This window comes from Misgurnus anguillicaudatus, chromosome 6 (assembly GCF_027580225.2).
Source record: "Misgurnus anguillicaudatus chromosome 6, ASM2758022v2, whole genome shotgun sequence".
Classification (NCBI taxonomy): domain Eukaryota; kingdom Metazoa; phylum Chordata; class Actinopteri; order Cypriniformes; family Cobitidae; genus Misgurnus; species Misgurnus anguillicaudatus.
Window position 1 is genome coordinate 22,357,031 of NC_073342.2, and position 26,333 is coordinate 22,383,363.

The window sequence follows — 26,333 nt, forward strand, 5'->3', positions numbered from 1 at the left end:
CCAAAGAAATAATGATTAATAACAATTTATTATCTTTATTAATTAAGATTACCATTCCAGAGTTGAACAAGTTTGAAAAGAGTTTCTTACCTTATAACGTTACTGATATTACAGTGTTTAGTCTTAACAGTGTTTGATATTCAGCACGTCTTGATTCAATTATTTTATTTCAGCGAATGGGAAAAAACATCCATATCTGAATGAATGGCACTCAGGAAGTACAATATACGCACGTTAGTAAGAATTTACGGCAGATAACGTTGGCCAAAACAGGAAATGAACCGCGTTTTCAAAAGATATTGCGGGCAAACACAGACATTTGCATCCGGACGGGATTCAATTTCTCAGAGGACCTCTGAGTTCGCGAAAAACAGTAGGTAAAAATTGCTCTGGAATTCTTACAGAGGTCGTCAGAGAAAAACACAGACATTGCTGATTCGGACGGGATTAAAAACACAGAGGACCTCTGAGAAGCACGATTTTCTCAGAGGTCCCCCTGTAAAACTAATCCCGTCCGAATAGGGCTATAGAACACAAATTTGTACCAAAATTAGTCAAAATGAATTTACTGCGTTTTGGAACCAAACTCTTCATTTGTATATGAAGAGTTTCGTTGCAAAACGAGATAACCACCGTTTTTTTAATTGTTCAGAAATCTCGTTTTTTGGTTGTGCATTCCAATTAATTTCAATGCAACTGCAGTTGGTTTGTTTTGATTTAAACCTTCATAACTTAAATACAGCTAAGTAGCACCATAAAACAAAATAATAACAACATGATAACATAATAATAAACATGTTTTGACAAAAATGTAAAAAAATGGATTTATCTCGTTTTGCAACGAAACTCTTCATATGTATATATGTATGTGTATAAAAACCACCACCATACCAACCCCTAAACCTAACCCCAACCTATATTAACAGTAGGTGCAAAAACTGTCAAATAAAGTCCAACCAAAAAACCCCACAAATGTCACTTTAAATTAAACCGTCATCAGAGGAGGCGGTAACCGATTTAGTTCCTTACTAGCGGCAGGCAGTGACTAATCCGTATCCAGCGTGAAGCAGGCACTTACCTGAGGAGTGGATGGCTTTGCTCCTCTTTTGCATGACCTCCATCAGAGCTCCGACAATCCCCGCTGACTGTGCAGGGGTGGGTGGTCCTGAGTCATTATCTGATACCTGTACATCCAAAAATAAATGATGATGATATATCCAAGCTTATAATATAGTCAGGGTTGTATCAACACATGATTGGGTTTAAATGGAGATTTTCTAGGCAAGCAGTTGAGTTTGTCTATACAAGGCTTAGTCTGTGAAAACCCAGCTAAAATCTTTTAGTTATTTTCTACATAAAGTCATTCTAGATAATGTAAAGAGCAATCTGTTTGATATCTTTAATGGGTGATTCTCACGAAACCATTGAAACACCACGGCACTAATGATTTTAGCTTTAAAATGTGTAATATAGTAACATTAAAAAGCATCAGAATTAACACAATACTGTGTTCTACCTTGCACAATGTGTGATTTCAACATAAGAATTTATAATTGGAAATTTTATCTCATTTTCTGCTGAAATTCTCATTACCGCAATGTGTCCGGCTGTGTTTGAACATGCGTTATGTTGTAATTTAATCAAATTAACACAAAAATATTAAGAAAAAAAATAAATGGATGTTTTGCTAGACTACTTTAGATGACAGAAAAAATATTTACTGAATATTCATGTATAATAATAATGAAGAAAAATTAGGAAAATGATGTGTCCATGCCTGATGTTCTCATCCTCCGCAACACTTTTTGAGAACAGTTTAAGCACACATACAGAATTTTAATAAAGTTTGATTTTGAGTGACCAAGCACATGGACCAGTTACTTCAAGATGGCTACCAGGTAAGGTCCTTTTTTTACAGTTAATTTGAAATATTGTCTTGTCAGAATGCTTACACGACATTTTGATTATCATTACCGCAACAGATGCTTATTAAATGTTAATTTAATTAATAGAAGCATAATACTTTCAGTCAAAGGTTCTTTCAGGTTTGTCATGTCATTTTGAAAATATGTCAGTGTTGATGTTTTCTGACTGTTGCGGTAATGAGATTTTTTAGGACTAATTTTTTAAAGCGTAACTAAACCCCTGGTCACAGCCTGACTCCACCCACTGGCAATATTTGAAAAATGCGAGAAAAGTGGGCAGATCCCAACGGAGATAGAGGGGACGACGAACTAGCTCGTACCAAGCATTGGTGAGATCGTAACAAGGGCGTGATGAGCTTGAACCTGCTTACGTCACGAGTTACTTTTTGGACCCAACATCCAATAGAAAAATTCAACTGCAATAGCCACCGTTCAACCTGAAGAGGGCAGCACTCAGACGTTTTTACACCATATATTGTAGTATTGAAACACTTTATATCCAAATGTCAAAAAACTTACTAAAATCAATGAACAGCACTAATAAAGCATCATTCTTACAGATCATTAACTAAAAAAAGTTGGTTAAGGGTTTAGTTACTCTTTAAATTATGTTAAAAAAAAGTGTTAAATGATAAGTAAAAGTTTTTAAATTAATGTTCCCATTTACTCCAGACTTTGTTTTTCAATGTCTGGTGGGAAAAAAAGTAAATTTAAGCAATTTTTACATTTTCATGCTTGACATTTTTAAAACCAAGTTTTCGTGAGAATCACCCTAATATTGACTGAGTAAGGTCATGGGTCAAAGATTAAAATCAGTGAGTGAAATCATCAATTTGCACAAAGTTCTACATTTATTTTTATTTGATAATCTGTGATGAATCTGTGCTTCAATAAACACAAGAACATCTGACCAAAATCACTCAAAACCTACTTTATCCACTTTTCCAAGAGCACAAAAAGATCTTTATTAAGGTTGAGGTCCCCACCGTTTTAAGCTGGATGCCCTGTCGGATTTGGTCGAGCAGTGCGTCACGTCCCGTGGATGACACTGGCCTGTTGTTATGCTCCACCTTTTTAAGCTGAGTGCCCTCTCTGATCTGGTCGAGCAGAGCCGACTTGCCACCCATAGGTGAGGGCACTGGATCACTGTCGATTTCAGGAGGTGGTGGGGGTCCAGGTGGTGGTGGAGGAGGTGGAGGAGGGGCGCCTCCTCCGGAGGAAGGTGGCGGTGGTGGAGGAGGCGGCATGGAGGCAGGAGCGGGCGGAGGGGGAGGTGGATGGCCTCTGCTGGGTGGTGGTGGTGGAGGTGCTCCGATGCTCGGTCGGGAAGGAGGAGGTGGAGGAGGAGCGGATGTGGGTGCCCTTGAAGGTGGAGGGGGTGGTGGGGCTCCTCGTCCACCTCGGATTGGGAGTGGTGGAGGTGGGGGTCCAGGAGTGTGAGGAGGGGGTGGTGGAGGTGGGCCACCCCGGGACGGCGGAGGTGGTGGTGCTGTCGGTAAAGAAAATCGGAGAGTTGTAAGTATAAAAGCAAAGAACAGACTAACTTGCATATGCAAAGCTTAAAGAGCCCATGATATTAATGCAAAATATATAAAAGTAAATGGGGTCTTTAAAGTGCTTTAAAATGAAGCAAACATCACCACTAGAGGGCAAACTTTTTTGCACAGCAAACCCACTGCACGCCAACATTATGCATCTTGTCATCATGTAACATATATATTGTCCCACACTTTCTTAAGCTAAAATTTTATTATAATTTCCCTCGTTTTCCAATATTTAGTCTATTTGCTTCTCTAAAAGCTTAAAAATAACATCAAAAAATGTCTGATTCAAATAATTCATATCTACTATGCTCATGCACGCTCATAAACCAAACCAGATTAAATTCAACGGCATTCGGCTTCACATCCAAGCATTTTAAGCAATTCAAGCAACCCAGAATAACTTCAGACTAATACATGCAAGTGTAAGTCCATGTTCACTCAGAAACACACACAACCTACCACACCATCTTGGAGGCTCTGAAGACAAATCACATATACAGATCAAATTAAACAAAGGTGATATATTATGCACCCATCTTCTTGTAAAAGCCTCTTAGAGATTTAAATGTGTATCTGATACGTGATTTCTTAATAAGGATATTAAATCATAGTCACACTGGCAGCAGACATCAAAGTGTCAAGTTATAAAATCAAACTTTTCATACATTGTTGTATAGCAAGACAATACGATGTTTTATTTTCGAGTCTTCCACACAGAATACATCTTACTAAAAAGAACCACACCTTAATATAACTCAGGGCTCAACATAAAGGACTGCCCGGTGTCACTTTACCAGTGGCCAGTAAAACTTTTGGCAGGGCAAGTGAAAACCTGAACCAAAAAAAATGTTTTGCGTTGAGTCCTGTAACTATATAAATATAACGGATTTGTTGTGTAAGAGGTACGACTATAATGTCCGGCTCAACCAATAATATAAATTTGAAGTGGGACTTCATGCGATGGTGGCCGGTGAATTCTCTTCCGAGGGGCAGGAATTCAAAATATGTGTGGCTCTTAATGTCAAAATATGTGTTTGGTGCGTATTTTGACATGACACGCCAAACACATATTTTGACATGACGAGCCATACACATGACGGGCTAAATACATGTTTCGACGAGCTTCGCATCGTGCGCCCTCGAAAAAGAAGTCAACGGCCACCACTGACTTTATGTCATTAGCTTTGGGCCTCTTCACAAACACAAATAGAGCACAATGCCGGCTAAACGAATGTTTAAGAAACCCAGGAAAATTTGGTAAACAACCCAATTTGACTGCTCACTGTAACAAGACTCAACGCAAAAAAAAATTTATACTGGCCCGGTCAGGCCAGTGGTTCAGGTTTTCACTTGCCCTGCCAAAATGTTCACTGGCCCTAATAAAAAAAACGTCAGTGTCACATATTTAAAAATAATAATTCAACAGTCAAATATAATTGTATACATATACAACAGATATGCTCCAATGAAAAAAGGCTCCCAACTTTTCTGCTCTACTTGTAAACTGACAGCAAATTGTGCAAAATATTGCATCGTTTCTTTCATCATGTTTTACCCTAGTAAATGTCTGCTTCCAAGATGTTAAATAATATACATTGATGAAAATATATTTTAGTGACTGAGGGTGAAGCACTGGCCCGATCGGGCAAGTGACAATACTTTTTACTGGCCCGAACGTTTCTCATGCATGCCTGCCACCAGGCAGTCCTTTATGTTGAGCCCTGTGTAAAAATGAAACACTTTAAGTCCAATTTATAGTCGTGCGCAAGGTCTATGCCGTAGGTTATCCATAGCCTCTGCGTAGCCTGACATCCACCTTGCCAAATTTTTAACAGCGCGTCAGTTCTACGTGGACTGCAAGCACTGTGATTGGTCCACTAGAACCCCTCCCATCAGGTAAAAAAACTGCGCCATAGGTATTTCCGTTTGTGACAGTGAGAACCAAGATGGACCAAGTTGAGGAGTGATTTAAAGGAATAGTCTACTCATTTTCAATATTAAAATATGTTATTACCTTAACTAAAAATTGTTGATACATCCCTCCACCATCTGCGCGCGTGCACGCAAGCGCCGGAGCGCGCCGCGACGCCTCGACAGCATCCAGCCTAGCCCCATCCACTCAACGGCACCATTCAGAGATAAAGTTAGAAGTGACCAAACACATCAACGTTTTTCCTATTTAAGACGAGTAGTTATACGAGCAAGTTTGGTGGTACAAAATAAAACGTAGCGCTTTTCTAAGCGGATTTAAAAGAGGAACTATATTTTATGGTGTAATAGCACTTTTGGGAGTACTTCGACTCGGCGCAGTAACACCCTCCCTCTCCCATTATGAGAGGGAGAAGGGGAGCGGACTTTTCAGGCGAAGTACTCCCAAAAGTGCTATTACGCCATAAAATGTAGTTCCTCTTTTAAATTTGCTTAGAAAAGCGCTACTTTTATTTTGTAACACCAAACTTGCTCGTATAACTACTTGTCTTAAATAGGAAAAACGTTGATGTGTTTGGTCACTTTTAACTTTATCTCTAAATGGTACCATTGAATGAATGGGGCTAAGCTAAATGCTATCAAATCGCAGCACGCTCCAGCGCTTACGTGCACGCACACAGATGATAGAGGGATGTATCAACAATTCTTAGTTAAGGTAATAACATATTTTAATATTGAAAATGAGTAGACTATTCCTTTAACTCGAACTGTAACATTAGTCGCTGTTTATTTACTTCCATCACGGCTGGTCATCTCAAAACATACACAAAAAGTTGCTGTTTCTCCTTCGTTTGTGAATTAAACTTGCCAAGCTGCTTCTTCATTGACGGTCGCACTGCTACTGTGGTAACACAGTAATGAAAACCGACACGTAACCTACACCGTCGCGGCTATAATGAGCCCTTTACTTTAAATATAAGTTGTGACCATCACCTGATGCTCAAAACTTGTCCTGTTACTCCTGGTAAAATTATGTTGGATTTTAGGAACCTCTCTTGTTAATTCATGCCTACAACTTTTTGATAGTTTAGGGTTGGTAGACAGACCCCAGACATTTAAATGCCCATATGATCACAGGTTTTTAGTAAAGGATCAGTCTCACCTTGTCTCCTCAGCTCGTTCTTCACGGCCTCTACACCCCCTTTCTTCTCAATGAAGTCATAGATGACCTTAGACGTCTCTTTGTCTTTAAGTTGTGCCTCTGAGATGCCACACATATCAAACAGGTTCTTCAGTTCAGGGTCCAAGTTATTCAGCTGCAACCATACAAATATAACGAAATGAGACCTTCTTCATAATTAGTCATTTTTGATATTTAACTTGATGTTATCGGTTTATAAAGAAATATTGGTGCTTGCAAGGTAGCAAAATAAATTATATTTAGGTTCTTAAGCAGTGCTTATATATTTTCGTATATAATTATTATATTATTCCTTAACAAACCAAGGAACTGCAATGCAATATTTCCTTGCAAGCACAATAACCCAAACCCTGTGAAACCCTGCCATCTTGTGGCGTAACTGTTAACGGCAAACACACATGGCCTTGATAAAACGATCCATTATGTCATGCGTAACATTTCCAACAGGGTGCATAATGCAACACTTGAAACGCAGAGGGCCTCTTAAGAGCATTTGCATATTTTTCCATTGCCCCGATGATTGTTTATTGTTCCTGGCACAAAGCAGCTTGTCCGATGCGCAATTTCCAATTGCCGTCATTGAAATCGATTAAAATTAAAGAGAAAGTTAAAAGCACAGTTGGAAGGAACGAGTTTATTTGACAATTTTGAAAAATTCCCCCATTATACGCAAACAAATGCAAGGATAGTGCAACAGTGTGTAAAAATGTCGAATCTGGATCGTGTGGTGGGCGAGAGTCTGCATAAACACAAGACTAGATCATTTAATCATACCATATCCAAACAGGTCAGCATTGTTTTCCTATGAGAGATTCTTCAAAATGCATGTCAGTGTGTGTATGAGACTGTGAGTGTATGTGAGACAGAGCGAGTCATTGTTTTGTGTACTCACATCGAAGCCTGTGTTCGGATCCCAGCCTACATGACCGATGTGCCTGTGAACACACGAGAGAGCTCAGGTCAATACAGAACCACAAGCAACCAATAACAGAAAATAGTAAACTATTCATTTTTATGTTTAAAAAAATAGCAGGCTACTACGGTTTAAAATGTTAATTGTCAAACAGATCTGCTGCATCATTCACTTTCATAGTATTATTTGGGCATACTATGGTCAATGGTGCCCCAAATCTGCTTTGTAACAAAAATTCTTTAAAATGTCTTTATTTTTGTTCAGTAGAACAAAGAAATTTATACAAGTTTAAAACGAAGATATTTGTAATCAAGCAGAAAACAGGAGCACCATTGACTTCCATTCTAGGAAAGAAAAATACTTTGGAAGTCAATGGTGCTCAAAAACGGTTTGGTGACAAAGATCCTCAAAATATATTCCTTTGTGTTCAGCAGAACAAAAACATTAATACAAATTTAAAACAACTTTGGGGTGGGTGATAGAATTAGCATTTTTGGGTGAACTATCCCTTTAAGGCTATGTCTCTAAAACTAGTCTGACCATAAGTCTATTTTCAGATTCGAGTTAAACCAATTTAACTTTATATGTAACAGACCTAAAAAAAATTACGGGGTGGACATATATATCGGCCAATAATTGGTATCGGCAGATAAAACTATTTTTTCCCCCATAATCGAACATCAACTGATTGTTTAAGAAAAAAAGAATAATTATAGTTTGTACACTCTGCACTTACAGGATTTCCGGACATAATCATTTAAAATAAGTAAAAAGCAAAACTATCGGTATCTTTTCGGTATCGGTGCATTCCTACTAAAATGGTTATCACTAGTCTTAAAGGATTAGTCAATTTTCTTAAAAAATATAATAAATCAAGATTATTTACTCACCACCATGTCATCCAAAATTTTGATGTCTTTCTTTGTTCAGTCAAGAAAAAATTATGTTTGTTGAGGAAAACATTCCAGGATTTTTCTCATTTTAATGGACTTTAATGGACCCCAACACGTAACAGCTTTAATGTAGTTTAAAATAGCAGTTTCAAAAGACTCCAAACGATCTTAAACAAGGCATAAGGGTCTTATCTAGCGAAACGATTGTCATCCCTGACAAGAGAAATAAAAATATGCACTTTTAAACCACAATTTTTCGTCTTCCTCTGGTCCTGTGATGTGCCAGTGCGACCTCACGGAATTGCGTAATGCCATGGAAAGGTCACGTGTTACATATATGAAACGCACATTTGCGGACCATTTAAAACAATAAACTGACACAAAGACATTAATTAGTACCATTTGACATACAACAACGTCGGAGGTGTAGTTTCGCATACGTCATCCGTGACCTCTTGACGTGATGACGTATTACGTGAGGTCGCGCTTGCTCATCACAGGAGAAGTTGTGGTTTAAAAGTGCATATTTTTATTTTTATTGTCAAAAATGACAAGCGTTTCGCTAGTTAAGACCCTTATGCCTCGTTTGAGATCGTTTAGAGTCCTTTGAAACTGCAATTTAAACTGCATTAATACTGTTAAGTGTTGGGGTCCAATAAAGTCCACTATATGAGAAAAATCCTGGAATGTTTTCCTCAAAAAAGATAATTTCTTTTCGACTGAACAAAGAAAGAAATCAACATGGTGGTTAGTAAGCTATCTGGATTTTTTAAAGAAAATGTACTAATCCTTTAAAGATTAACCTTGGATGTCTGACTTTGAAGAGTAGATTTGTGCAACCGGCCACTGGAAATCACAATTGTAAAACTTCCCTGATCCTTTGCTGTATAAAGTAAATTATACTGCATGGCTATACTTCAAAAAGTATGCAAGATAATGTCAAAATAATTAGTTCAATTCCAAGGCGATGGATAAAATAGATAAATGTGAATGCAACGCAAGTCTGCCAAAAAAATCAAAGTAACAAATTAGTACATAAAAATACATCTAACCAAGACGACGATCAACAAACAGTTGAAAAAAATCAGTACTTGCATATGTAATACTGATGTCACTTCCTGTCAACACAGGAAGCCCGCCATTATATTGACGAATATATTATTACTTTTAAATACTCACTGAAAGTTGCTCGGTGTCCCAATGTCAGCCTTCGTCAGTTTCTTCCTCTTCCCTTTGACCTTCTTTTCCTTCTTGTTAAGGCCACTGTGCACCATATTATTCATGTGGGAATTGTTGTGGAAGCGCATGTTGTTTATCTCCGGATTCTTGATGTCCACCGTCGCCATCGGCAGAGCGGGTCCTGGGCACATGACAACAGTTATTAGCTACGGCTTGAAAAACCCAAACCTGTTGTAAACATATCTCTGTGAGAATGACAGGAGTCCATGCTGGCTGAGCTCTGAGAGTTTGTGTTACCACAACAGCTGATTCTCTCCATACGTAAGAGCTGCGGGGGCAGCGGTCTCGCACAGTTCATCTTTACAAGCCACAATGAATGAATCCCACACATATTTTAATGCAATTCTCAATGCAAATGAGAGTGGTGTGGCCTGGCCATAATACAGTGAGGTCTGAATGTCTGCTTCAAATGTGCATTTTTCTAACTAAAAGTAAAGTACTAAGGCCATCACCAGCTTTATTGTTTTAGCAAAGTTTTAAAGCTCAGTTTCAGCAGTAACAACATAAACAAGCAGCTTTCATGGTCAACAAACAACTTCCGGTGAACTCCGCTAAGAATAAATAACATCAAAGTACTTTAAACTTAGTTTATTTATATAACAAGCAAAATAAACAACACATAGATTACCTAGGAAACCAAAACATTTGTTATTTTCGACGAGGTATTTGTTCAAGAGTTCAGTTTAGCAACTAGTCAGACCATTAAAAAAACTGAAACCGGAAGTAAAGTTCGGGCCAGACGCGTATTGCGCCATCGTATGTGCCATCGTATGTGCGTCCCATGAAATCGTCAATAACACACTGTGTTTTTACTTATCCCATGTTAATCTTGAGTACCTATAGAGTAGGGGTGTAAATCTGACCGTTCATTGCGATACGGTACGGTTTCGGTTATCTCTGCCAGCAATAGGCTATTTGCCGTTACATTAAACGTTTCTTAGATTCAATTACAATTCAATTTATTTATCGGTACTTTAATATTACGTGTCTAGTTAAGCAGGTAATTTGTTAATAACTCGTTCATTTTATATATTTCGGTTGCATTCATGTTTAATTAAATTCATAAAAAAGGCACAATCTCTGTCCCAACATTTACAACAAGAAACTAAGAAAAAATACACCTTTTTAAATGAAGAAAAATAAACAATGAGGAAAAATTTCACATAAAATCAAGCTAATGATGGTAACAATTTTTTCGTGTTTCAGCTGGTGATCTGTTTGTGCAATCTGTTTTTCCAAATACAAAATATTTTCAAACCCACGATTTGCATCCGATAGCATTCACAACGTCTTCTGCATCTTTCGCTGTATTTTTGATGCTACAACTGCTTTGTTGCTGCATTGCATTCACTTGCTGACACTAGCACACTAAAATAAACAAAAATGCACGCTTGGGCAGAAAATGCATAGTTGGACATCACGGCAAGGAATGAAGATGCGGAGTGTGTCAAAATAAAAGTACCTTATACTGATAATTTATGTGTGGCATTGATGCATCGTATCGTTAAAAAAATTTCATCGATGCATCGATAAATATCGATGTATTGTTACACCCCTACTATAGAGTAGTATTACATCGTTCATATATCCAAAGGGTCATTAGTTTTAAAGGGGACATTTTGCAGGACTTTAAGATATCAATTAAATTAGGTTTTATCCCCTAGTGACATCACAAGGGGAGCCAAAATTCAATTCTCTATTTTAAGTTACTGGGTTGTTATTTTACACATTTTCTAGGTTGATAAAAGCACTGGGAACCCAATTATAGCTCTTAAACCGGGAAAAAGTCTGATTTTCATGATATGTCCCCTTTAACAGATTTATAAAACAACAGATTTCTGAATAAACCTGACTCCCTGGAGGTGTACTGTGGGTCGGAGCGAGTCACAAGCAAGCAACACTAACAAAACATCATCTCACTATCTCTGGATAACTTACGATTCATGCCGTTTACTTACGCACCGATTACCAACAAAACACAAGACGTGATGAAGTTTTACTTGCCATCTGTGACTCATGACCCGGTATGGACTGCCCCATTTCAACAAAATCCAGCATTAAACAATCGCACACACAACTATGCGGCTGTCAAATATAAACAAACTATATCCATTGTTTGCATAATGCTGGGTTTAACCGGGAAGCTAAACAAGCTTACATTTTCCTCAGAAACATCATGACGTTAATTTCATGTCAACTCTTGGATGGTGCGTGCTCTATTCCGGCTAAAGTGTCCATATATGGACTTCCCCTGTACTTTCTGCACTGAAATTGCATAAAAATTAAAGCAAGATTGTTACGTATAAATCTTGGATTTTCTGAAACTTGTACGAACCCTGGCGAATTGCATTCGGCACAGAAATACTCTGTCACGCGTCTTACTGCTTTTTTGACAACTCTTAAAGGGACAGTAAGTAGGGTTTTAAGTGTTTTATTAATCAAAATCAATGTCATTATTCATAACTATGTCCTCGTTGGTGTCAAATGACCTCTGCCAGTGATCTAGCCTACCAACGCGTTTCCACAACACATTTTCATTCAGAACACGATCCGATTCTCGGATCGATTTTTATATTTGATTCAACTCAATGAATAAAGATTTAATACAAATACTATATTTATAAAAAAGAACAGTGCACAGAAGTTTACAAGTGGATAATTAATAAAAAGAAATTAAAGCCACAACACTATCGTTGTCGTCTTGCGAAATCTAAAATGCTTCCATACCTCTGACTTTTTATGTGAAGGTGGCATCAACGTAGACGAAGCACCCGAAACCGCCATTTTAAGCACTGGATGAATGAATGACACGCTCGCCTCTCGCTCCTTGGTAACATCGCGCAAGGCAAAAAAGAGAGTGACAGTGGAGAAGGGTGTTCTAGTGAAGAAGACTAGTAATTAGATTAACGTTAATCTTACGTTCAATGTTTGCGGAAATAAATGAAAAAAAAAAACGATTCGTGGCCTTTGAGAATCGATTTTGAATCGATCACGTAAAAAACCTGATTCTTTAAAAAAGATATTTTTGTTGCCCAGCCCTAATAAAGTTTTTGATGTTTAGAGAGTTTGTCTGTCTGTCTTTGCAAATATTTACTCTAAAGCTGATTTGCAACTTTTTTTGTTTTAAAAATATTTCATATTCTTTATTTAAATCCAACAAACATGAGCCCATTAAATAGATGCAGCAGACGCAGAGAAAATACTCTTTAAATTATGACGCATACGATGTCATAATGATTCTCATCATAGAAAAACATGGAATATAAAGCCGCTTTCATAGCGGGAATGCTGTAGGAACAACAGGCTGTGTGTCCAAACTTTCCCAAAAACCACAAGCATTAGCTAGTAGTCACTTTCTGGTTCATTTTGAATACAGAGTATACACATTTATAGTAAAGTAAAAGTAAAGTAGTAAGTAAAATCATAATGATAACAAACATTAACTTTATTTCTTTTTAAAATTTCTAATCATAACTTATATCAAATTGTGGATATTAATGACCCAACGAAAGAACCTCACTATGGAAAAGTTTATAGTGTGCAATGTCGAAATGTTGAAAAAATTCCCAATTAAAGCTTCATTTGCATTCAACGCCAAAGTTTTTGTGGTCTCAACTACAATTGCAAAGTCTCAGATCTCTCATCTCCACCTGCCAAACCCTTTAAAGCTGATCTCCTCATACGCCTACCTTGACCAAAGGCTAAGACCTTCATCCGACCTCTACCACCCCTCCGGAAGTAACCCAAAACTTCTTCTGAACGGACATCCTTTGCAGAGATGGAGGGTCTGTTTTTAAGGCATTTCAAAAGTGTATTAACACAAGGTCGATGGTAAAATGTGTTACGTCCATCTTTCGACAACACCAAGCATCGCAGGGGCACCAGGCTACCATCTGGCTTCGACATAACGTCCTCAGATGGGGCGGAAAGAAAGGTTGTGCAAAACATCATGTTTGCGTTCCGGCATCGAGACGTGAAACTGGAGGCCAGCTAGTTAACTTTTCCAAACAGCGAGCCACGTTACCTCCAACTAGCGTAGCGAGACGCATCAAGTGCATCCGCAGTCTCCTGAGGCTCAATATAGGTTCTGATAACCTGGCAGTCTATAAAACCAATCTAGTCAAACAAATCCCAAAACAAAATTATAAACGGGGAATATTACGTAAGTCACCGTGTTAATCCTATTTAATCTCTGAAATGTGCCGTAAGCATTCCAGGTCTATAGCCACCAAAAACACCAGGTTATTTATAACAAGTGCGCGTTTCTCTGTTCTTCAATCAGTTTAATTGATTTTTGTCGATTTCTTCGCACCACTAAACTTAAAACACATTTATATTACCAGGGTGAAATGACTGCACTGAGCATGCTCAGTTTGACATCTACTGCCAGTCATTCTCCTGACGTTACACAATGAGGAAGTGTACAGGTACAAGATGTGCTAGGACAGATTACATTGTTTTATTTCAGGTGGACTACAACACGGGATTTTTATCAGACTCATAACATAAATCTGCTTTTGTTATTCTTAATTATTCATAGCATTTGTTAGGCAGAGGCACAATATGGCCGCAACAACAGCTATAAATTTGTAATATGAACAGATTGCAGAAAGGAAAAAACACGAACATGCCTCCAGAGCTGCCTTAACAAATGTAGGACAAATATGTCCAGTTATCATCTTCATGTTCAAATAATGGGTCTGAATATTAAATAACATTTCAGTCTTAAAATAGTATAACACAGGGCTTAAAATGTCTCCTTATTTCCTGATTCAACTTATCAGCCTCCTTCCAGAATGGTTAAATAGTTAAATCAGGTGTTTAAAGTAGACACCTAAAACTTTCTGGGAGCGGGTATTCCTATTTTCTAGTCTGTAAAATTGTTATTGTGAAATTGTGAAAAGTAGCCACACCAAGTATTTCACTGCATGTCGTGTATGGCTGTGTATGTGACCAATAAACTTGAAACTAATGTGCTTTAAAGGTTGTGTTAAATATCTTAAAGGGATAGTTCACCCAAAAATGAAAATTCTGTCATCATTTAATCACCCTTATGTTGTTCCAAACTTGTATAAATGTCTTTAATCTGCTAAACACAAATTAAGATATTTAAAAAATGGAAATAACCAAACAGATCTGGGGCACCATTCACTTTCATAGTATTATTTTTTCCTACTATGGAAGTCAATGGTGCCCAGATCTGTTTGGTTACAAGCATTCTTCAAAATATCTTCTTTGTATTCAGCAGAAAAAAAGAAATTTATACAGGTTTGGAACAACTTGAGGGATGACAAAATTTAAATTTTTCGGTGAACCATCTCTTTAAAATGAAGAAATAGATTAAGTTTGAAATTTGTCTTTTTAATGCAATGAAATATATTGTACTTGAGAGCAAAACAAATGGAAATATAAAGCCGTGGTTTAAAAGTGTATATTTTTTATTTTTCTTGTCAAAAATGACAATCGTTTTGCTAGATAAGACCCTTATGCCTCGTTTGGGATTGTTTATAGTCCTTTGAAACTCCGTTGAAAAAAACTGTTAAGTGTTGAGTTAAGTATTAAATGTTGGGCTCTATTAAAGTCCATTAAAATTAGAAAAATCCTGCAATGTTTTCCTCAAAAAACATAATTTCTTCTCGAATGAACAAAGAAAGACATCAACATTTTGGATGACATGGTGGTGAGTAAATTATCTGGATTTTTCTTTTAAGAAAATGGACTAATCCTTCAAGTCTGGGACTAGAACAAGCCCTGTCCAGGAAACCGCCCAAAAAAATTCTTAAAAACCGTGAGCTGGAAAACTTTGAGTTTAAAGTCCAATCTATACTTCAGCATTGAGTGTTTAAGGCATAGCCTGACATTCATCTCTCCAAAAATGTAACAATGCGTCAATTCTGTGAGGAGCGCAAGCAATGTGATTGGTTTGCTAGAACCCCTCCCTAAAACTGAGATGGACGAAGCGGAGGCTCTATATTCATGTTCTTTCTGATCTCTTCTTTTAAACCCTACTTAGTGTGTAATGTTGCTGTAATAGCATAAATAATTCCTGTAAAATGATAAAGCTCAAAGTTCACTGCCAGGCGATTTATTTTCATTAACAGAATTCGCCTTTCTAAGTGAACGGACTACAGCCCTCTACTTCCTGCCTTAAAGACGTCACAGAAATACGTCAGTCGCCAGTTAAGCTAACGGCAAGCTAAGCTGCTATCGAATCAAAACACACTAAACAAGCTACACAATCAGAACTCGATACGTATTTCTGAAGAAGGGACTTCATAGAACAAGGAAGACATCAGCCCGTTTTTAGGACAGTGAAAACAGCGCTATACAGATAAGTGAATTGTGTGAAAAATACCGCGTGAAATATGAAGATGTGACGTTATATTGTGCACTGTAAACACAATCAAAGCTTTAAAAACACAGAAAGAACGGGAGCTTTAAAATCTTTAAAGTCGCTACCTATTTACCTCCATCACTGCTGATGCTTCTCCAACAACGCACACAACAGGCTGCCTCATATACGGCTTTTGCATTGACACTGTAGGTTACACCAGGAATTGCTCATTGCTCGCGTCAATGCGAGTACATCATAAATCGGCAAACACACATAAAAACACATTAAAAAATCCGTAGAAATTACAATGTTATTGCAGCTGGGTTGCCGGTAATTTACCAGAGATTTAAATTTATGTTATTTACTGGCAAGAGTTTGTTCAAAGTTAAATAAATTTTAAATATTAACAAGTCTTTATCTTTACAGAATTAAACTATACAATAACAGCCTCATGCAAAACATTCTGGAAACCAGAAATCATCATCAACCTTTTTCTGTTTTTTGCTTCAGATTTTGTTTCCCAGAATGTTTTCCTTGATGCTGTTTTTTTAGTTTTACTCTGTAAAGACAAAGACTTGTAAATGTTTAATGTTCATTTAACTTTGAACAAACTCTTGCCAGTAAATAACATAAATTTAAATCTACGGTAAATTACCGGCAACCCGGCTGCAATTTCTACGGATTTTTTTTACAGTGTATAGTTGATATATTATGTCCACATTCTACACATGCTATAAATAACAATGTTTCATCAGTCAACAAGCAGTTAATTCAACTAATTCAGTACTTTTAACTCAAACGGAAGCTCTGTAACTGGTGGCACAACTGAAGCGCTACTATTTGACATGGTAACAACAAACAAAAATAATTTCTTAAAGTGTTGCCGCACCAACACCACATACTAAACGCCCACGAGACAATCTTTAAACTAAGATAAGAAACCTTGTCTCTCTGATGTTCTTAAATAGAACAGAGCTATGACAGAGCGGTCGCATGAAATGACACATATGGCATACATATGGCCTTATAGTGCACCGATTGACCCCAGGCTTCCTATAAAAGAGCTGAACGCTGCTCTTATGTAGGTCACATACGACTCATATGTGTATATACAAACACATTCACGTGCCCTCATGTCTTTTTATTTCTTTTGAATGGGGGGATAAAAACAACACCAAATGACTAAAACGATTAGTAATGACAACATTAGAAATCAAATGTGTGAGTGAATGCAAGTACCAGCACACATACCATTCAGTGGGTCACGCCTTTTCTCTGTAAAAACAAAATTAACATTGTTAAAACGTGGAGGCCAAATTAAACGACTAGTGAGGTCAATAACAGGGAGGAAGAGAGTCAGCAGGAAGTCACCCGGAGGAGAGGGGAAGCATTTATGATGTTAGTTTTGGAAAGGTTAAGGTAAAAGATGCCAAACAGAGAGGCCCTGCACTTTTGTAACCTTTAATAAATGACATAAGAGCTTTTAAGAGACATAAGAATATCAAATTATACTAAATGGACGGTTAAAAGCCTTTTTTCATTATCCACCTTTGTGTTGTCGCAAACGTTTATGACGTTTTGTCTGTGGCACACAAAAGGTGAAGTGAAAAATGTAAACAATGATTTTTATATATATAATGAAAGTGGACGGTGACTTTATAGACAGGAAATGGCCATAAAATGTGCATGTTTTTTTAAAGGAATAGTCTACTCATTTTCAATATTAAAATATGTTATTACCTTAACTAAGAATTGTTGATACATCCCTCTATCATCTGTGTGCGTGCACGTAAGCGCTGGAGCGCGCTGCGACGCTTCGAAAGCATTTAGCTAAGCCCCATTCATTCAATGGTACCATTTAGAGATAAAGTTAGAAGTAACCAAACACATCAACGTTTTTCCTATTTAAGACGAGTAGTTATACGAGCAAGTTTGGTGGTACAAAATAAAACGTAGCGCTTTTCTAAGCGAATTTAAAAGAGGAACTATATTTTATGGCGTAATAGCACTTTTGGGAGTACTTCGACTCGGCGCAGTAACACCCTCCCTCTCCCATTATGAGATGGAGAAGGGGAGCGGACTTTTCAGGCGAGTCCAAGTACTCCCAAAAGTGCTATTACGCCATAAAATATAGTTCCTCTTTTAAATCCGCTTAGAAAAGCGCTACGTTTTATTTTGTACCACCAAACTTGCTCGTATAACTACTCGTCTTAAATAGGAACAACGTTGATGTGTTTGGTCACTTCTAACTTTATCTCTAAATGGTACAATTGAATGAATGGGGCTAAGCTAAATGCTATCGAAGCGTCGCAGCGCGCTCCAGCGCTTACATGCACGCACACAGATGATAGAGGGATGTATCAACAATTCTTAGTTAAGGTAATAACATTTTAATATTGAAAATGAGTAGACTATTCCTTTAAGCTATACTATAGATTTGTATAGGACGCAGAGTGAAAAGTTGCTATTCACTTTAAATCCTGCTCAACAAATGTGGTCACCATTCACTTTCATTGTAAGGATATAGCAGGTTGGAAATCTCTCCTTTCGTGTTTCACAAAACAAACATATTACCCAAGTTAACATACAGTACCATTTCCAACCAAAGTTTAATGTATAGAGACAACGACAAGTGAGCATGGTGGGTAAAAGGTGTAATGCTTTTCAAAAGTAATACCCACAAATTTTGCAAAGCACTACTCAAACTCGACTAGTTAAAAAACCCTCAAAAGCGAAACTTTTGAACTTAACCGCCTTTATTTGAATCGATAAAGCATTGCATTCGTACCCGTAGCTACTGATAAAATACAAACAACGAATGCACTGTAGGTCGTTGTAAATAGGCATACATGTAAATATAAATGTAAATGAAGATGAAGTCATAAACAGTTATTCACTACTGTTAAATGTATAGTAGGAGAACTAGACGCAACAAGTGAACCAAAAGCTACAAAACATGTTTGCTTTCATTCTACCGAACCAAACCAAACACAAGGAGAGGGCAGACTAGACGTAACCTAGATGTATAAAGGCCCAGGGCCTCTTTAAAAACCAGTTAGTGCAGACAGAAGTCTAAACTTCAAAGCATGCAAAACAGAACAGGAAGTACTGGATCCCAGCCAGTAAATGAAGAGAGAGAGAGACACTGCTGCGTTTGCAAGGAAAGGCCCACTATGAAGATTTTACGACACAGCGTACAGACAGAAGATACTTGCACACTTGCTAAGACTACACCACTATAACTGATTACAACTGTACACAGAGAGGTACAAGAGGAAAGAGAGGTTTGTAAATGTGGAAATGGCAAGAGGATTATCGAGAAATCATAAATGAGCTTGTTAATGTAAGATTCAGATATGACAGAAAGAGTCGATTTCTGGGAGGCATAAATGGAAAGCATCCCTTTGATAACTATGTTAAGCATGTTGAGTGTTAAGGGGGTTGTTCACCTAAAAATGAAAATTTTATCTTTTATTCATGCTTACATCATCCCAAACTAGGGCTGCATAACGATTAATCGCGATTAACCTATTGCGAATAAAAGTTTTTGTTTACATCCTATATGTGTGTGTGAACTGTGTATAATAATGTTGTATAAACACACAAACATGCATGTATATATTTAAGGAATACACACATATACATATATATACATATACATACACATATATACACAGATTAGGGGTGGGCGGTATGAGCAAAAATTCATATCAAGGTATTTTTCACTCTTCAGCCGGTATAACGGTATTACGGTATGTCGCCATATGAGATAAAACATTTTGGAGTCACACTGTAGTAAACCTTAATTACAGACAAAAGTGAGGGATTGGACAGAGACATGATTTTTTATTTTTTCCTTTCAAAGCGCCATTGTGTGGATGGGTGGACTCATCTTCTTATGCGTATTGTCACTAATATGGAAAGTATGAAAATATGGAAATTAGTATGGTCATTTGCTGGTAGGCTATGTGCCTTATTACAATGTTTTACGCGTCCAACAACTTTAAAGCTGTGTGCTGTATATCTTGTGTCTGTTTGATTTATAAATATACAAAGAATATGAACATCTGATGGGAGATGCCATCTCACTTTAAATTATTATTAATCCCTGACTGCATTAATGAATGCATTAATGAATGCATTTAATTGCATTTAATTTAATTAACCAGCAGATTCAGATTGCCAAAAACACTCCACTCATACGTTTTTATGCGTAAATATGCACTATGTATTGTTTAATAGCCTCTCTAATTAATAAATCTGCATTAAGAAAACGAAATTTACCATTAAAGGCTGTTTTTAATGTGTTTGGTACGTTGCTTACGTTATCCGCTAAAGCACTCTGAAAGCACTATTCATTTAACCGTAACTCCTCAACCATTTGCGCTATCAAAAAAGGAATGGTTCCTAAAAGAAGATAAATTGCACTTTTTTGGCAAATTATGGTTTATTACGGTAATTTCTTGCTTTCCATCATCCAATCGCTTACCTGGAGAGCGTGGTCAGGGCGCAGTAGAGAGAGCAGATCTGAGTGAAAAGGGAGTAACACCGTTAAACGCCTTTGAAGCAGTGAGGTAAAAAAGCCTCCTAAATGTATAACACTGTTGACGCGCTGTTGGTGCCTTGGGACTTGACAGTCCGACTGTTTAAGTTGATTTTCAATAAAGCAGTGTTGATTTTGTTCGCTTCTGGGTCCTGTTATGTTTCAGAACCTGGTAATGCTTAGGTAAGCCACGGGCTTGTTTCTTGCCAAACTCGCTGTATACACCTGAAATATAGTCTTTGGCAGGATTTGCGTGCACTATTATGTGCATCCTCTTAAAAAAAATGATGATTAAAAATGGATTGAAGTGCGATCGGAGCTTTCGTTTTGCGTTTCTGTGGACAGCGCATCTCGGGAACGGAGGTATGACTTTTAAGACTTGGGTAAACTCCCGCGGGGTCTTAAAAAAATAACATTCATAAAGTTAAATTTAAGTCCTAGAATGAAGATCTGGGCGTTTTAAGGCCATAGATATAACTTTCTGAAGGTTAGTTTTTTGTAATAACCCGCGGGAACCCTGATAAGTGCAAAAATAGAATTTAAAATATGTAACGCCGGTATCAACGGTTTTGCGAAATCCATATCATGGCGTGACACAATACCGGTAATTACTATCATACCGGTTTATTGCCCACCCCTAACACAGATACATATATACATATATAATTAATATTCACAGTTCACACACACATGTATGATGTAAACAAAAACTTGTATTCTGCTATTAATCGTGATTAATCGTTATGCAGCCCTATCCCAAACCGGTTTGACTTTTCTTCTAGATTTGCATAGCAAGACTGTTATAACTGTATTAATAAAATATTAACTCACTAATATTATTTTATTTACATAATGCGAACACAGGGTTTCCCAAACTGGGGTTTGCAGGTGGTTCGTGAGATGATGAAAAACATTTAATGACTTACAATTAAATCATAAGATTCAAATAAATTATTTAAAAATATAATAAAATATATCTTTTGTTAGCAAGTTTTTTTGTTTGTTTAATCTGCATGTCATGTGACCATTACAAACTAAAAAATATTTACCAGATTAAGGTAATAAAAGAAAAAAACTATGTAAAATACTACTGATAAAAACTTTAAAATGGATGAAAAATAAGTAAAAAAAATTTAATAAATGAAGTGAAATGTGCAATATTAATTTTATTTTTTTAAATATTTTTAGGTAAATATTTAGGGAAAGGGGATTCAGCTGACAAAAAGTTTAAAAAACCCTGTGCTAAAGAGTAGATGGCATTTATTAAAGGGGACATTTCACAAGACTTTCTTTAAGATGTCAAATAAATCTTTGGTTTCCCCAGAGTATGTATGTGAGGTTCAACCTTAAAACACCCCATAGATAATTTGTTATAGCATGTTAAAATTGCCACTGCAAAAATGTGCCATTTGGGGTGTGCCTTTTAAATGCAAATGAGATGATCTCTGCACTAAATGGCAGTGCCGTGGTTGGATAGTGCAGATGAAGGGGCGGTATTATCCCCTTCTGACATCACAAGGGGAGCCAAATTTCAATGATCTATTTTTTTCCATATGCTTCCAGAGAAGGGTTTACCAAAACTTTTACTGGGTTGATCTATCTCACATTTTCTAGGTTGACAGAAGCACTGGGGACCCAATTATAGCATTTAAATCTTGAAAAGGTCTGATATGTCCCCTTTAAAACGGTATTTTTATTACATAAATATGTTTAAATATGTTTTTCATACCCTAGCTAGACAGATAGATATTACATAATTCTTTCATCCTCAAAAGAAAAAGTTTTCATCTTCGGGTGAACAGTCCTTTTAAGTGAAAGGTGGGGAATATTAACACATTTACCCGTTTTCCTCTGTCGTCTGTTGAGCAGTTCGTTGAGTGCGCTCCGAAATCGCTTGGCTTCCTCTTCACTGGCAAAGTTGAGGCCCATCTGACAAGACTAAAGAAAAACACACCGTATGATCGACAAAGCCAGATCATATTCTCACTAAAACTGACAGCGGGATTACGAGAATAACATCAGTGACTAGTCGACAAAATGTAACATGCAAAAGATCTCCGGTTTCATTGTCATTAACATAAAATAGAAAGATAAAAGGCTTACGTCTCCAGCAAAGGTAATGAAGTATGATCTAGAGTTATTAATCGCAAAGTTATTATAGAGCTCCTGCTCAAACCTTGTCTTCCCATCCTGCAAAAATGAGTGAGCGATACTTTAAAAAATGACTTTACAGCATTTTATTGGCACCAAATATGTGAAAAGGGGTGTATAAACATATTGAAATGTACATACATTTTTTTTTTTAAAGTGAAATTATGCGAGATAGACTTAAACAACCGACCATGTGAGAGCTCACCTTGATATCAAATACGCGGATAAAATAAGACCTCTGTGGGTTATCTTTCACCAAACACGCCACGCCGCAGCACCTCTTCACCCAAGATGAACTTCTGTCTGCTCCGTACACCTGGACCACTGCTGAGCACATTGTCTGTAAAGATAAACAATCACAACTTCACTATAGGATGCGTACAGATGGCTTCATAAGTGTGCAAAACCTGGTATTTATAATGTGGTCAGATTTAAAAGTCAAGTATACTAATCCAGCTGTAAACTGCAAGTAAAACTGATGTAATGTTAATATACAGTTGACCTATCAAAGCACCCTGCCTGTGAAAACCCAAGTCATTTTTTGTGATTTACTGTTGTCTACATAAAATCATATATATATCTACACATAATGTAAAGTACATTTTGAGAAAATAAACTTTGATATCTTTAAAAGGAACACTCCACTTTTTTTGAAAAATTGCTCATTTTCCAGCTCCCTTAGAGTTAAACATTTGATTTTTACCGTTTTGGAATCCATTCAGCTGATCTCAGGGTCTGGCGCTAGCACTTTTAGCATAGCTTAGCACAATCCATTGAATCTGATTAGACCATTAGCATCGCACTTAAAAATAACCAAAGAGTTTTGACATTTTTCCTATTTAAAACTCGACTCTTCTGTAGTTACATCATGTGCTAAGACCGATGGAACATTTGCGATTTTCTAGACCGATATGGCTAGGAACTATGACATATCTGTAACATGGCTGCACCAGGCGCAGTGATATTACACAACAGCCGAAAATAGTCCCCTTTGTAACTTTAAATGGCATGGGACTATTTTCAGGCACTGTGTAATATCATTGCGCCTGCTGCAGCCATATTACATCAGCAAAGTCCATGATTATTACGCCAGAATGAGAGTATAGTTTCTAGCCATATCTGCCTAGAAAATCGCAACTTTTAATTTTCTTTCTGTCTTAGTATACGATGTAACTACAGAACAGTCAAGTTTTAAATAGGAAAAATATCCAAATTCTTTGGTTATTTTTAGCGCGAAGCTAATGGTCTAATCAGATTCAATGGATTCTGCTAAGCTATGCTAAAAGTGGTAACGCCAGACCATGGGTTTCACAAACAGGGTCACATCTAGTGTGAAACACCTTAAAAGACTTGAGATAGCACTGGATTTTGAAGGCTGCTTTTCTGAAATAAGAGATGGAAATAACGGAAAATATGTGGCCCTGAAAAATTCCATCCCACGTTATTTAATCCTAAAATTTTCCTGACAAAAATGGGTAAAACAGACACACTTAGGACCAAGTTAAACATATTTTATGCCTCAAACATTAGCATATGCATGTTTTCTTCTCATTCTGCAGGGGGAATTTTGGCCTAACTGCAAATTCAGACCATGCGCACACTTTACAAATAAAAAAAACCCAACCAAAATCAGTGAATGAATACAGTAGGATGGCCTTAGGTATACACTGCCCATTGCACATAAAACACTGCTGTAATTTTAACTATGGACACAACTGAAAAACACACACACGCACATAAGGATGGGGCATTTTATTTCCTTTCTATAGGGACTCGGCCAGTGTGTCTGCGTTCCATGCACATGAGCAAATGAAACACTGCAAACACCATTTTTCAGGACGTGGGTTACCAAAGGGAAAAATAGGCCAGCGTCTTGGCAATACTGTCACACCCAGGACAGCCAAGAGTTCAGAAGATGAAATATTTTCCATGGAGAAGCATCACAGACACTTACGCCGAGCAATTATACAAAAACGAGAAACACAATTGTTGTTTCCTTGTCCTCGGCGACGGCTTTAACTTGTTGCAAAACAGCATTTCTGATTCATGCCACCATCATCACAAATTATTCAACAAAAACCTGCTAAAATATTTGAATATAGTTTAGTATATCTGATCAAACCCACGCTACCGAGCTTTAAGATTTTTGTTTATTCGAGCTTAAACAAAGTTAAAAAATAATGTATACAATAAACAATTATCAATGTTTCTGTAGCTCAATTGGTAAAACATTGTGTTAGCAGTGGAAAAGAACATTGGTTCGATCCTCAGGGAACACACACTGTAAAAAAAAGGATGGATTGAATGCACCACAAGTCGCTTTGGATAAAAGTATCTGCCAAACGCAAAAAGATAAAAATGCAAATAAAACGTTTTTCAGATAATCCGCTTAAAATGTAATGAAATAGTTTACAGAATAATTGATTATTAAAAATCATAGATTACTTGTATAATCTGACATTTATTATCGACATAACATGCGAACACATATGATGTGTCAACATCAAAATAGATATATTTTTATATTAATAAATGCAAGAAACATAACTATTAGATAGGGGGCTTTATTACTTGATAATAGGGATGCACCGATATGAAAATTTTGGATGATACCGATAACTCTTTATATTTGGGGGCCGATAACCGATATATATTTATAGGCCGATAAATATTCATATTATTTTCACATCTTGTCTTTGCGCTAGACTAGCATACTCTTCTTAAGCCCGCAACAAGTGTCATCTTCGTGCTATGTCACAGAAAGCACCAATCAAAACTCCACATGGCCAGCAATGAGCAAGTGAAGTGGTTCAACAAACCAAAATAATCCATCATTTATCGGCTTTCATTTATCGGCCTAATTTTGCTATCAGATAACCGATAATATTAAAAATAACCAGTTATCGGCCGATAACGATACGTCGGCCGATATATCGTGCATCCCTACATGATAACGTTGGTTATAAAGTCTATTCAATGCAATCCTGACACATTAGTAAATCCAGCATCAATAAATCAAGATTACTTTAATTCCTTGTGATGATAACTAATGCATTAACTAATAATGCATCTTTATTGCCAAATGCACAACTCAAATATTTAAGACACCTGCACCTCTATATTTTAAGTTTAAAAAACAAGCCACCTTTTCATCTCAGACACACATCTATTCCTTTTTCACATCCATTCATATTTCCTGAGACACTGAAACTGATACGTAAACCTATGTTTTGATCGATCAACCTGAATTCATTACACTAAATCGCAGAGAAATCAAAGGGTGAGAAAACTGGACATTTGCCAGGCTTTGCAACGTTAACCGCATCCAAATAGCATTCCCGTCTACAAGCGTCTGCCAAGAACATATATATGCATGTAAGACATGTTTCCCTACATTCATAAAGATCAGTACATTTATGTCAGCTTGCTTGGAAACCCGATCTCGGATCAGTACTGGCTCAGCAGTCCTATTCATTAAAGCTCAAATCTCCATGGAAAGGAGGCAGATCGGTTCACTTCCTGTCCTCAAAGACTGCTGATCACGCACCCCCCAATGTCTCTCTTTTTCAATCTTTTTCCTACTCTCTCTCTCTCTGTGTGTTGTGTGAACTGGACTCCATCCACCCCATCCCTCAGTTTTCGGTGCTGGTTCGTGACACAG

The 26,333-nt window shown here is 37.1% G+C and overlaps 1 protein-coding gene across 4 annotated transcripts in view; it reads right to left on the reverse strand.

Moving 5' to 3' along the window:
- The window catches only part of wasla (WASP like actin nucleation promoting factor a), a 103,597-nt gene that overhangs the window by 2,710 nt on the left and 74,554 nt on the right, over positions 1 to 26,333 (reverse strand). For 2 of the 4 annotated variants that reach the window (XM_073868792.1, XM_055193264.2), the window contains exons 2-11: positions 22,878 to 23,012; positions 22,625 to 22,711; positions 22,363 to 22,459; positions 17,230 to 17,253; positions 9,585 to 9,765; positions 7,492 to 7,534; positions 6,561 to 6,714; positions 3,929 to 3,946; positions 2,912 to 3,414; positions 1,079 to 1,184 (exon numbers count right to left, since the gene is read on the reverse strand). In XM_073868792.1, coding sequence (XP_073724893.1) covers positions 1,079 to 1,184; positions 2,912 to 3,414; positions 3,929 to 3,946; positions 6,561 to 6,714; positions 7,492 to 7,534; positions 9,585 to 9,765; positions 17,230 to 17,253; positions 22,363 to 22,459; positions 22,625 to 22,711; positions 22,878 to 23,012 — 1,348 coding nt within the window. The remainder of the gene's footprint in view (positions 1 to 1,078; positions 1,185 to 2,911; positions 3,415 to 3,928; positions 3,947 to 6,560; positions 6,715 to 7,491; positions 7,535 to 9,584; positions 9,766 to 17,229; positions 17,254 to 22,362; positions 22,460 to 22,624; positions 22,712 to 22,877; positions 23,013 to 26,333) is intronic. The other 2 variants (XM_073868791.1, XM_055193265.2) reach the window with 2 other exon arrangements.